We start from the raw sequence: 12,321 nt of genomic DNA on the forward strand, positions 1-12,321 counted from the left end.
TAAACACGAATCATATCATAGACGATGTTGCTTACCTACTACTAGTGAGTTGAATGGGTCTCATTGTTTAACAAAATTGAAAGTTCCCATGATTTAAACATCCAAAAACAGTAGCCTACCGTGTAGGCGATTCAAATTCGCGCCATTTATGAAAATACCCCCGTGTGTGACAATCATCACGAGTGTTCGTGAATTGTCGCGAGATAAAATGGTTAACTTAGTTAAATAAACGGTTTTTTAAATGCATTTTATTCGTCGATATTAGTTTATGACTTAGGAGGACATTATAACCACAGTCAAATCCAAAGATAAGTTTATGAGGAGATACATTTTCATCAGCTTGCAAATACTTCCCAACGGAGTTCTGTTGTAAGAAAAGAGGCCTTGCAAATGCATCCTTTTTGTGTGTGTGTGAAAATATGTCATGGCCCTCAAATATATTAACCACCAAGAAGAGTGACATTGTATATAGAAAATATTTATTGAAAATTGATGTTCTTCCTAATCATAAAATTTTAAGTTAAGTTTCTGACAAGCCTAAACAGTCTTAGGGATGATATGTTTCCTATAGCCTACAAGGAAATCATGATTATCCTTGAAATTACATAATTAAAAACATGCCTTTATTTATCCTTCACAACTTTAATACCATTCAACGGGACATTTTTATAGTATGAAAGTAACAGTCTGATAAATATGGTAGAACATAGCAAAGGCAAAGCAGTAGGAGTCTTACATGTTATATTTTATAACTTTTCATGTGGGTAATTGGAAACAATGGCATATAAATGTTTTCCACATAGACAGAGAAATAGAATATAATTTATTTAATTTACACTTATACATTCAATGAACAGAATCTTCATAATAACAGATCCAGCAAATATCCAGTGTGCACCAAGTGTTTTACTTGCTGGCGTAAGCCATGATCTGCTCCTGTGGGTACAAGAAAAAAAGATATAACTACAGGTAAGTGACATTCAGGAAAGAAATATTTATAAGCAACAAGTGATGTTTCATCGTCTAAATGAGGGAAATACAGATCTTCCCGTTTTTTGAACATGAAGGGTGACACACAAGTCCTCCTTATTATGAGCGACATACACTAGGCTGTAACGTTTATAATAGAATCACAGAATGTGGGAGATATCTCTCAAGGCTTAAGACAAGTTCCAACCTCTGGTTGGAATCGCTTAGTAAAGGAATGAAGCCATTTCATAAGAGTGGCCTGTAATAAAAGGAGTGTGAAAACACAAGCCAACACCACCATGCACAGCCCTGCAACCCCACCCACACACTTTGGGTAACAGTAAATTTAGGGCTAAACATAGCATAGTAGTAGCTCCTAACCATGTAAATTACAGGCACGAATAAGAGTAGAAAGGCATGTAATCAGAGGACAAGCTGGGGGGGGTAGAAAGGGGAAGAAGTCAGAGGAAGAGTGAAAGATGGAGCAAAAGTTGGAGAGGTGAAAAAAGGCTGGAAGTACAACAAAGCGAAGAGAGAGGCACGGATGACAGAAAGGAATGAGAACACGAGAGGAGCGCCACAGAGCTGAAGAAAAGAACAAGATCCTAAGTAAAGGAATACGATGGAGGAAGGGAACAAATTGTACAATAATTTCAGAGCAAGAAATAAAAATAACATTTTGAAGAATTTGTGGGAAGAAAAAGAGATGTGATCATACTTTAAGTGGTGGCAGTGCATTGGTAGCCTGAAGGCCGAAGGTTCTCAGTAGGACCATTGGGGCAGCATTAGAGGAATACATCCTCTTCATGAGGTCAATGGCTGCCATCATGGGAAGATTGTGTCGCTGGCGTTCAGTCTCAAACTCCAACAGATGCTGCATGGCGCCTAGAGGTCAAGGATCAGTGGTTAAACCATTTGCATTTGAGGTACAAAAAAAAAAAGTTGACCTTTCTGTGATCAATTTGGTACTTGTTGCCATTCTGGAGATTTTCCTGATTAAAATACAATGTTTACCATATGGATGAATATAGAAAATATCAGTTACTGCTCTTTTTACTGCTCTTTGATTTTCTGAGAAACTGATGTCAACAATTTCTCAAAAGATTTCCATTTGTGGCAACAAAGAAATTTATTAGCAGTTCTTGGCAGGAGTGACTAGAAAAACACTGTACACTGCTCCAGGACAACCAGTTCTTTTTTTTACTAAAGACCACCCCCAATAGACGGAAATGGAAAAGAGCTCATGAAAACCCACAGATAGCTCCACTGGGCGCTTCTGAACCAAAAGTACGATACTTCAGGTATGAAATAAGACCTAAATATACATGGAGCAGAATTCCAAACCAACAAAAGGCCTTCATGTTTCTTCATGTCACGTTTCTTCAACGTGAGGTAGTTCTTCACAATATAGCTCACAGTATAGAGTTTCTGAATTTTATTATGCTTTACGAAAAAACACATTAAATGATTTTATCTAATACCTATTAGATGAAAATATTTGATGTGTATATTTGAAAATTGTCACACAAGTACAAATCCGGTGTGCACATACATTCGACTTGCTTCTGATGTTGGAACACTTACCAAGGTCTTTTCCATTATACGCTGCTTGGCTAAGAATTTGTGTGAGATAGGCCACATCGCCAAAGCCTAGATTGGCACCTTGGCCTGCTAATGGATGGACTCTATGTGCAGCATCTCTGAAATGAGAAAGATCAGGAAATATGGAGAAGAAACCTCAAGAGTCAGTAGCCATATTTAACAGGACCGGCCAAAGCTGCTGAAATTTCCTCCATGTGGACTCTATATTACCTTAGATCCAATGTAATATCTCCAATAAAATCAAACCTAAATACATCATCACATAGGTTTAACATCTCAGACAACCACATAAAGATTATGGCTGAACTATAAACCTAACATATGGAACGCATTTACATGCACTTTCTTAACCCGATTAATGCTTAATAAGGCGACAATGCATGTGGTAATGCAAACGCGTTAATCCAGTTTCCTTTATCGCAGTAAGGTCATAAACGGCTTAAGAGTAAACCAATAGACACTGGCTATGTGACAGGAAAGTGTCCTAACTGCGGATTTAAGCACATCCAGGTAGGAGACAAGAAAATATATAGCATATTCCGACTCTTTCTTGACCCCAGGAAATTATAAAAATGTGTTCTCATCTTGTTCAGCCAAAGTAAAAGTGGTACAGTCAAAATGCTGCATCTGTAACTGTATGAGTCTGTACACATTTCCCTTTGACATTTGTAAGGCTTTAACTTCACAACTCGCATAACAAATAGAATAGTCAGATACACAAATTAGTACATTTTGTTGCCACTAGTGGGGAATAAGCTGATTACTTAATAAAGTCTTCTAAATGTGGCTGGGTTATTAGTTTGCATGCATTTCAATAAACTGATTTTTGAAGGTTATCAGCGTATTGGTATACATGTAAACATGCTCATTGAGAGATATCTCCTTTATCTATAGGACTGCACTTATGGATAAATCCAAAGACAAATACTAAAAACCAAAAGTCGGTTAATGCACTAACTTTGCAAACATACCCAATGAGTGCCACTCGGTGGCGGATGTATTCTGTGGCATGACCCATGCCTAGCGGGAACATAACCCGGCTCTTTGGGCCAATGCCTGCAACGCTGGGTGGAAGCTGACGTGCAGAGCCGCTGTCCGGCATCAGGACAGATAGAGCCGTCCGGAACACAGAGCCGGCGGTCTCCACCAGCTCAGAATGGTTTTCATTACTCCACTGAACAGAGAAGAGAACAGCAGTCAATGGCAACAGAGGAATCATATCTATTCATAATATATTTGTTAAGCTCAAACTTAATGGAAAGATGAGCCAAAGTACAAAGTGAAGAGGCCAGTAAAAGGAAAATAGAAAATCATTGACTTTTATGCATGTCATTTAAAATCCAAATCATGACTTTGTTTCTTCTATCTAACATGTAAAAGGACGCATTTTGAAGCACTTCTGAATGCTGGAAGTGGAACGTCTCAAAAAAAGGACTAAAGATAGCACCATAAAAGTAGTCTAAAACTTTAATAAACGCAGCCAATTGATTTGCGGTTAATTTTTTATTTTATTTTTACTGTCCCACTGAAATCTAAAACTCTCTCATCTCATTATTTGACAGGCTGCAGTAAATGGCAGTAGGAATTGTTCATTGTTCAAAAATCTGCCTCAAAATTAATATTTGTTATTAAAACGGTAAAAGAACCAGAAATTAATTTGGAATCAGAATCTTTACATTCCTTACGATTCACATCAGCGCCCAATAAGGGGAAGATTTCCACATTAAATAGAAGAGAAATTTGTAACGGTATAGAACCTTTAAGTTCCTTAAAGCTTTACACCTCATTCGCGCCGCAGGACCTCCAGACGCACGTAAACGCGTCTTTACATTGACTTAACATGGAAATCACTTGTGCCAGACGCTCTATTTGCGTTTGGTGTGAACGCAGCATTAGAGCAGTATTTTTCAACTAGGGAGCTGAAAACTGTAATCACTCAATTAATCGTTAATTACTATATCAACACTCTCAGTTTCACAGTCCTGTCATAATTACAGTAAAAATAGTGGAGGAAACATCTTACCCTACATTAGGAGGTCTTTGAATATTACTTTGGACAATGGGAGGCCTTCGAGTCAAAAAGGTTGAGAACTACTGCTTTAGAGGACTTGGAATAGAGGACATGATTTGTATGGACTACATTTCTTGACACTTTTATGGTGTGTTTTTTTTTCTTGGATCATGACAGACCCTGGTCACTGTTGCTTTTTATTGTATGGGAAAGAGCTGCGTAAACATCCTTCAGTGGAACACCGCAATTTTGAAAATAGTCATATGGGTTTAGAATAACATGAAGATGAGAAATGATGACATAATTTTCATGTAACGGTATCTTCATGTTGACAATGACATCTAGAGGTAAACTATATCTTCTTCCTTTTGTGCATTCGAAGCCGTCTTAAAAGACAAGGTATTTTAGCAGAGATGCAAAAAGCATGCCTAATTAAAGTAAAATGCTGACCAGGCCACAAATTTGAGTTTGGTCTGCAGAAAAAAACATTCTGTGGAGTAATGACCAACGCTGGCAAACCTTGGGCTTAATTAGCAAACCAGTTCTGATGGCAAGCGTGACTCAGATGCAAAGGCCTGTGACCAGTACGGCCAGTAAAAATAGCCAGCTTGGGAAAAGAGGAGTTTCTTTGATGGAAACACCAACAAAAAGAAAAAAAAAAGGGTGTGAGGGTCAATTTGAGGGCATTCAGCCGAGAATGCAGAGCAATGATATGACATGACATTTCAATCAAAAACCACTGCTTTATTACGTTATTCTACATACGGAAATTAACTTTTGTCGAGAAATATTGCAATAGCACAGCACTCGTAAGCTGTTCAGTTTAAGGATGTGAACCACAAGTGTGACAACAGGGTCAGTGTTTACTTACAAACGCAGAGTTAATGGCATCCACAAAGCTCTCCTCATCCAGCTGTAGAAGTTCTTCAGCATGCTGATGACTGGTGGACCAGACCAGCGAGCTCTCACTGTCTGACAACTGCACAGCAGACACACGTACACCACGTCTGGGCATGAAATGCATTTTCCATTTGACCGCTAAGCGATATCATGACGAGCCAATAAAACAAATCAAGCACAACTGACATCATTTACAAGTAAAATAAACACAAGTTTAGCTCACAGGAAGCATCGCAATGGGGCCAGTTGGGAGGAACCTCTGCCAGGCCACGTTATTTTCTGTAGGCTGAAAAACAATAATGCAAATACATTTTTCTTCTGTAATGTGGCATGTGAATTCAAATATTCAATAAGTTGACAAGTACACAATAAGACGCAATATGATTTGAACTTCAAACTGGAGGATCATCAAACCTCAGACAAATGCAGAACAGCGACGACTGCTGACTGGTCGTAATTCCACTTGACTGTGGGGATGCCCGCCTCTCTCCGCACCATTGAATTCGGCCCGTCGGCACCAATCTGAAAGAGTCAATCACACCTACCTTCAGAAATGCTGAGGTTTTGCTTATGTAGCTGTGGACTGCTCGGTTTGTAATCCCAAATTAAACACCGGACATATTCTACATACCAACAGTTTGGTGTGGAGAGTCTTGCCATTCGCTAGATTCACCTGAACCCAAGGGATGGACTCAGAGACATGGTACGGACGGGGCCAGGTGTATTTCACCACTTTTGTTCGGTACTGCACTTCAACATGGTCTAAAAAAAACGGCAAAACATCATAACACATTAAAATTAGACAAAAAGAGCATTAGTCCAAATCTTGTTCAGTTCCACTTGAGAAATGAGAAATAAATCCAAATATACATGGTTTGGCTGTGACCAGGTCAAAAATGAAGGCTCATCAAGCCTCCTCATAAAACTGAGACATAAAACTCCTTCCTCTGGCTGAGGCTTGCTAACATTGACAATTTTCTTGATGGCTTTGGCAAGTCACTCACAGCTTACTAATGGTGTTTATCTACAAGCAGGCAATGCAATACATGTGACCAGCTGCCAATATCCTGCACACAACATCGAACAAAAGTAAAGGAAGCAGAAAATCCACTTTTCTTAGAATCACTGGCGGTCTAGCACATGAAAAGATCCAGAATTACGCCTACGTTTCGGACTTGGAGTCCTTTCCGTCCACAAAATTGAACACAAGTTCTTGCACACAACACGGGTGAGAAATATTGGCTTCTTGCTGATTTGAAAGCAGAGTAACGGGGAAAAAAAACAACAGTTGGCTGATGCATGTACTTTTCATCTAGTACTTCAGCAGAAATAGAAGACCGTTAAATACACCAACTTGACAAACACGTGAACACGCACGTGCTACCGCACATCTGTTAAACGTAAGATGCGTTTTAAAAAAGGCCTGTTTTTAAAAATATGCAGTTTTACAGAGCATGGCATGGAAAAGCCAAATGCGGAGCCTTGGAACAGTTTAGTTAATTACAACAACAAAACGTTACAGTAAAACGCTGTCCGTGCTCGGGCACCCCGAGCGAGCGAGATGCTACGGCTGGAAAGGAATGTGGTTTCTTTAAATGGGTCAATAGACCACTGCACGTGTCCGAACAGGGTGGCAATTCTCGTAGAGCTTCTAACTCCCATCAAAAGCAGTGTGCTGGATGATCGAAATAGCAGGAAAAACACGCAAAGAAGTGGAATCTTTAGGAAAAAAACATGAGAAGAAAGATGTTCAAAAGGAGTACAAATAAACACTTTGCCAAGACAGGAAGGAATGGCTTGTGGTGACGACATTTGCCAAGCCATCCCTAAAACTAATTAACAGGGAGCCCACTCAGCGCTCGACAGTGAAGCCAGTGCTGGGAGAAACATGGGAAGAGCACAGCAAAAGCGGATATATCATCATGTAATGATCAAAGTTCAGTGTGCAAAGCAATGATTACAAAAACAAATCACATAAATGGATCCATATATCAAACATCAAAATGTGTGTTACCAGAGAGAGTGTGCAGCTGTTTGGTGAGGGCGGCCACAATGACGTCGTTCTCAACGATGTACGCCATCTCGTCCTGCAGGTTCTCCTTATCAAATGTAATCAGGGCATCTGAACAAGCATCCCAAACCTAAAGCAAAGAGACAAATTATTGCTGTGGTTTACAACTCTATCCTTAAGTGACCGCTCGGGCTCTATTTATGGATTTCCAGAAAGCACGTGCTTCACTGAACTTGAACACATCAAAGCCGTTCGACTGAGCGAAGAGTTTTGCCAGATACTCGAACCAAACATCAAACTAGATTCAACAAAAGCCACCAACAGCCCTTGAGGTTGCACGACCAGCTTTGTAAACGCACTGGGGTGAGGCAGAAATGTAAAATGCCATTCTTTGTGGCGATTTATGATTGTATTTATAGTTAAGCCAATAATAAATAACAAATATGCTAACATTACTGTCGAGCTAAGTTTGTTTCATCCGAGTTGCCTTGCAACTTTGTTAATAAAACATGCAGCTGGTTTTAAATGCAAAAAAAAAGTCTTGGTGATTGACGCCGCTATTTTTTAAAAACCTAAAATGACTTGTAACTAAGGTGACTAGCAAACAATTAAATACATGTGTAACATGGATTCAGAAGGACTGTTCTATCCCTCTTGTTATGCAGCCATGCTAAAACCACTAATAGTAGTGGTTTTGCAATTTTTGATACATGGTTACGTGGAAGATTTAAAACGTGACCAACCCACAATTATGAGGATTTTACACATTGGAAAAACACAGCTGTTGATAAGTTTTGGAGTTGCTATGTACTTCAGGTCATTGCCAAATTAAAACGTCCCTTGCCAAAATAACCCATTTAACATGAGAATTTCTGCAACAAAGATACCAGAAAAAGTTCAGACCACTATGGAGGGAAAAATAATCTAGCTGATAACACTTTAGGGAACCTCCACACTCCACAAAAAACACCTTTTTCTGGAACATGGCACTTCCCAAACCCGCTTTAGTTGCTTTCCTCTAACCGCTTGAGTTTAATTGGAGAGCAAGAGGGAACCTAGCATTTCCCTCGCAATTTCATCCTTGCTTGGCACTCGCAAACAAACAAACAAAAACATCTTAAGGGGTACAGGAAAGGTATAATGGGTGAGGTATATCACTATAAAGTGCACTCTGATGACATCCCTTAGTTTGCCCAGAAACCACAGGACTTCACTCTGGCAGTGAAAAGTCCACATCTTACAGTTGAAACCCCACCACAGCACAGAAAACCAAGGGTCCTTTTACTTGTGATCTCCACAGATTTGAACTCCTCTCCCTGCATCGCACATCAATCCTTGTAATTAGTAGACGCAGGGCTAGGTTTATGTAATCGCGCTAAATAAGACTCTAATCGATAAACTGTGGCCGCAAGCGAAACCGAGCTTAACTGTCACGTTGCGATGTGGAGTTTGAGGTTCTGCATCTCTAATGTATGTTTTGTATTCGAAGGCTGTGGTTCTGTAACATTAATTTATGGGTGGCTGCTTACAGTGTGATGATAGGCAAACAACGATGAGCAAAGCACGATACAGCTGTTTTTAAATGGACTGGCTTCCAGCCCTCAGGAAAATAAGCAGGTAAGGTCATAGAAAATGACTGTGTTGGTTACTCAATGTTTTGCTTAAGTGTTTACGTTTTTAAATGATTCAAGTTTCATTTAGTGTGATATCTGATTACTTCATTTATATATATAAAACGTATTAAAAAGGTGTTTAGGTTGACATTCTATGAAGCACCAGGTAATACCGTGGTGCGCGAATATGATGATCATTTAGTAGCATATCATTGCATATTGGTACACCACTAGTAATCATTGTGTTACAACATAGTGGTTTTACTGACCTGCATTTTATTATACGGCTTGCATCTCATATTTACAATATGGTCCCAAGCACCAAGACCTGAAACACAATAGGATACAATTACAAAGGCACCACATTTGTTCCTACTCATTCAATGCCGAAGATAAATGATTATAGCAATGGAAAACAGTACACCGCACGTCAGAGAGAGCTACCTACTGACCTACTTCCTGGTGAATCTTTCATATACAAACATTATACTGTAAATAGGTATAATGACAGGAGTGCAGATTCAGAGCTTCGAATGGAACAGATGTACTTATCCTCGCCACAGGCCTTTTGATTGGATTGTGCCCCCACATTACCCAAAGTACTGGTTCTAAATGATGCCCAACATTGGCCATTATGCAAACATGCATTCTGTGGACACAATCAAAAGCACATGTTTCATCCAACACAACACACTGTGTAGCCAGGCAACCGAGGGCAGTTCAATGTCCTCAGCATCACATCTACTACGGTGCCTCTAAAATCTTTTGTTTTCTTGTCAACCGCATTCTGTAAGTGTTTATTTCAGAATCTGAGATAAGGAACTATATTAAATGAGAATGGTAAGAGATTTGATATGCAGTAAATGTTTAAGGTAAATGCTAAAAATGTATGAAAGGGTAAAATCACTAAGTGCAAAAGTGATAAATATATATATAAACTTTATTTTCCTAAATTTTCTCCAGGGAATAAATAAAGTACTATCCTTTCACATCCTAAATGTTAGTCCTCACTAGTGTTATTTTAGTAACATTTCTTATTACAGTAGTGAATCATATTTTGAATTAGCTATTATTATTTTTATTTTTTTTCATTTTTGTATGAAATTTAATATTAGTTTAAGTTTTTTAAATATTTCTATTTAGCTTTATTTTAGTAATGTAATACTTTAACTTAAACTTATTTAATTCAGTTAGTTGCGAGGACATTTCTCATTTTCATTGACGTGTCATGTATTATTTATATTCCATTTTATTTCAGATTAATTTCAATTAACAATTCAAATCATTTGTAATAGTTTTAGTTAACAATAACAACTGTTCATCAAGCAAAGATATGGTTTCAGTAGACTTTAATTTCTTAGTAATGCATTACACCCAACCCTGATTCACTGTAATTTAATTACTTTTCCCTTAAAAATTTAAAAAAGGAATTACTCTTAATTTTTCTGTAATTTAATTACAGTTACTTCTGATGTTATTGCATTAAATACTGTAAAGACTACAGAAAAAAGTTTATGTAAAACAATAATGGATTTAACATCAAAATGTAACGACTAATGTTAACATGTATGTTTTCAATGTCATATTGAAAATCATATTTAGATGAACTATCCATTCAAAGCCGCACTAAATGGAAGTTGTGAAAGTCTGTTCTTCTCAAAAGTGAATTATGATTTCATGGTAGTGATTTAGAGATCTCTGATAGGTGTTCCTCTATAGATGGTAAATGGTAAATGGACTGCATTTATATAGCGCTTTCATAGACCCATGGCCACCAAAGCGCTTTACAATTTGCCTCTCATTCACCCATTCACTCATACATTCATACACCGACGGCGGTAGATATGAATGTTATATGAATCACACACTATGAAATAAACATAAACAGCTATAAAGTCCATACCACTAAGAAGTGTTGCTGAGCCTGGACTGATGGAGCTGACCCTCGTACTGAAAGTCTCAGGAACCTTGTCCATCTCTTTTTTATGACCAGCTTCCAGCAGAAGAATCTTCTTCCCCGTTAAATTAGGATCTAAACCTGAAAGAAGAACAGGGATAAAAAAAAAATTCAGGATGATTTATTTGCTTTGCAATATCACCGAGGGGTTGATTCTCGCATTTTGCATGATTTTACCAACACATTTGAATATGAACTCGCTCAAGTTCGCCTAAAATCTGTGCGTTGATTGCACACTGCTTACTTTAGCATCCTACGGCATGAGAACGTCACATTGCAGTGCCACCGCAATTGCACCCTTAACCTCCAGCTAAAACACTTTCATCACACAAAATAACAACCTCTCCTTTGCGTGAAAAAAAACCAAGGGGTGAAGGAAAGCAACGGAAGAGACTTTATTACACCTGGGAAGTTTGCCAACACAGTGCTTATGATGAAGCGTGGGAGAGTGCAGAGTGAAGCTGAGGGGCAAAAGCGGGTGCACAGTGCATGCATGTCTCTCTCTCTCTCTAACTCACCCAACGAACATGCCATAGCGGTGCCCACCATTCCCCCGCCAGATATTATAATGTCAAAGAGCTCGTTTTCAGATGTGCTGGATTCCTCATCGCACGCGGAGGACGCGAAGCCCCTGCGCGCCGCTCGCGCTCCATTCAGTGCCCTCACTGAAACACACTGCCGTCCTATCCCGAACACACCGAGTCTACTCAACATTCTAGCGGAAAAACAGACGTGAAACAACTTGTTGCAACTAACAAGCCTGAAATGAAATATCTAACAGCCCCCGTTAAATCTGTCCTGTTATTGACAATAAGGGCGAACTCTTATCTGTCATCCAGCCATGTTGTTATAACGTCCTACGTAAGAGTTCTGTTTGCTACAGTTCTTCCGGGTGCTAAAAACCACTGAAATAATGAAAATTGAGCATGGGCATTGCAAAAACATTTAATTTTGATTCCAGTCCACAAGTGAGATGTGTGTCAAATAGGACTAGTACTAAAAAGTGTAACACATGTGTCTTTTAAAATACTTTCACTTCTTTATCAGAATCGTTTGAGAACGTAGCATGATGGAAGCACGTTCCCTTCAGCGCCATCTGCCGTCGTGGAGGAAACACAAGCGTTCGGTTTATTTAAATAATGTCCTGTCTATCAGTCAGTCAACAACATGTATGCGTGTTTTGTTGCTGCATAAAATATTTGCTGTGAATTATGGTATTTTGTTAGGTATTAACATTCCTGAAGGACATGCTGTTTAG

The 12,321-nt window shown here is 38.9% G+C and overlaps 1 protein-coding gene across 1 annotated transcript; it reads right to left on the reverse strand.

Moving 5' to 3' along the window:
• Positions 1-462: 462 nt before the first annotated feature.
• coq6 (coenzyme Q6 monooxygenase) lies at positions 463-12,151 on the reverse strand. Its single transcript, XM_079632469.1, has 12 exons — positions 11,582-12,151; positions 11,010-11,144; positions 9,376-9,434; positions 7,497-7,623; positions 6,114-6,244; positions 5,897-6,004; positions 5,706-5,768; positions 5,454-5,561; positions 3,543-3,745; positions 2,554-2,669; positions 1,688-1,854; positions 463-936 (listed from the first exon to the last, which is right to left on the reverse strand). Exons 1-12 carry the CDS (start codon positions 11,775-11,777, stop codon positions 907-909), a joined length of 1,443 nt encoding a protein of 480 aa, XP_079488595.1. The 5' UTR covers positions 11,778-12,151; the 3' UTR covers positions 463-906.
• Positions 12,152-12,321: the final 170 nt, after the last annotated feature.

The sequence above is a fragment of the Phoxinus phoxinus genome (assembly GCF_949152265.1).
Source record: "Phoxinus phoxinus genome assembly, chromosome: 13".
In the NCBI taxonomy this organism is placed as follows: domain Eukaryota; kingdom Metazoa; phylum Chordata; class Actinopteri; order Cypriniformes; family Leuciscidae; genus Phoxinus; species Phoxinus phoxinus.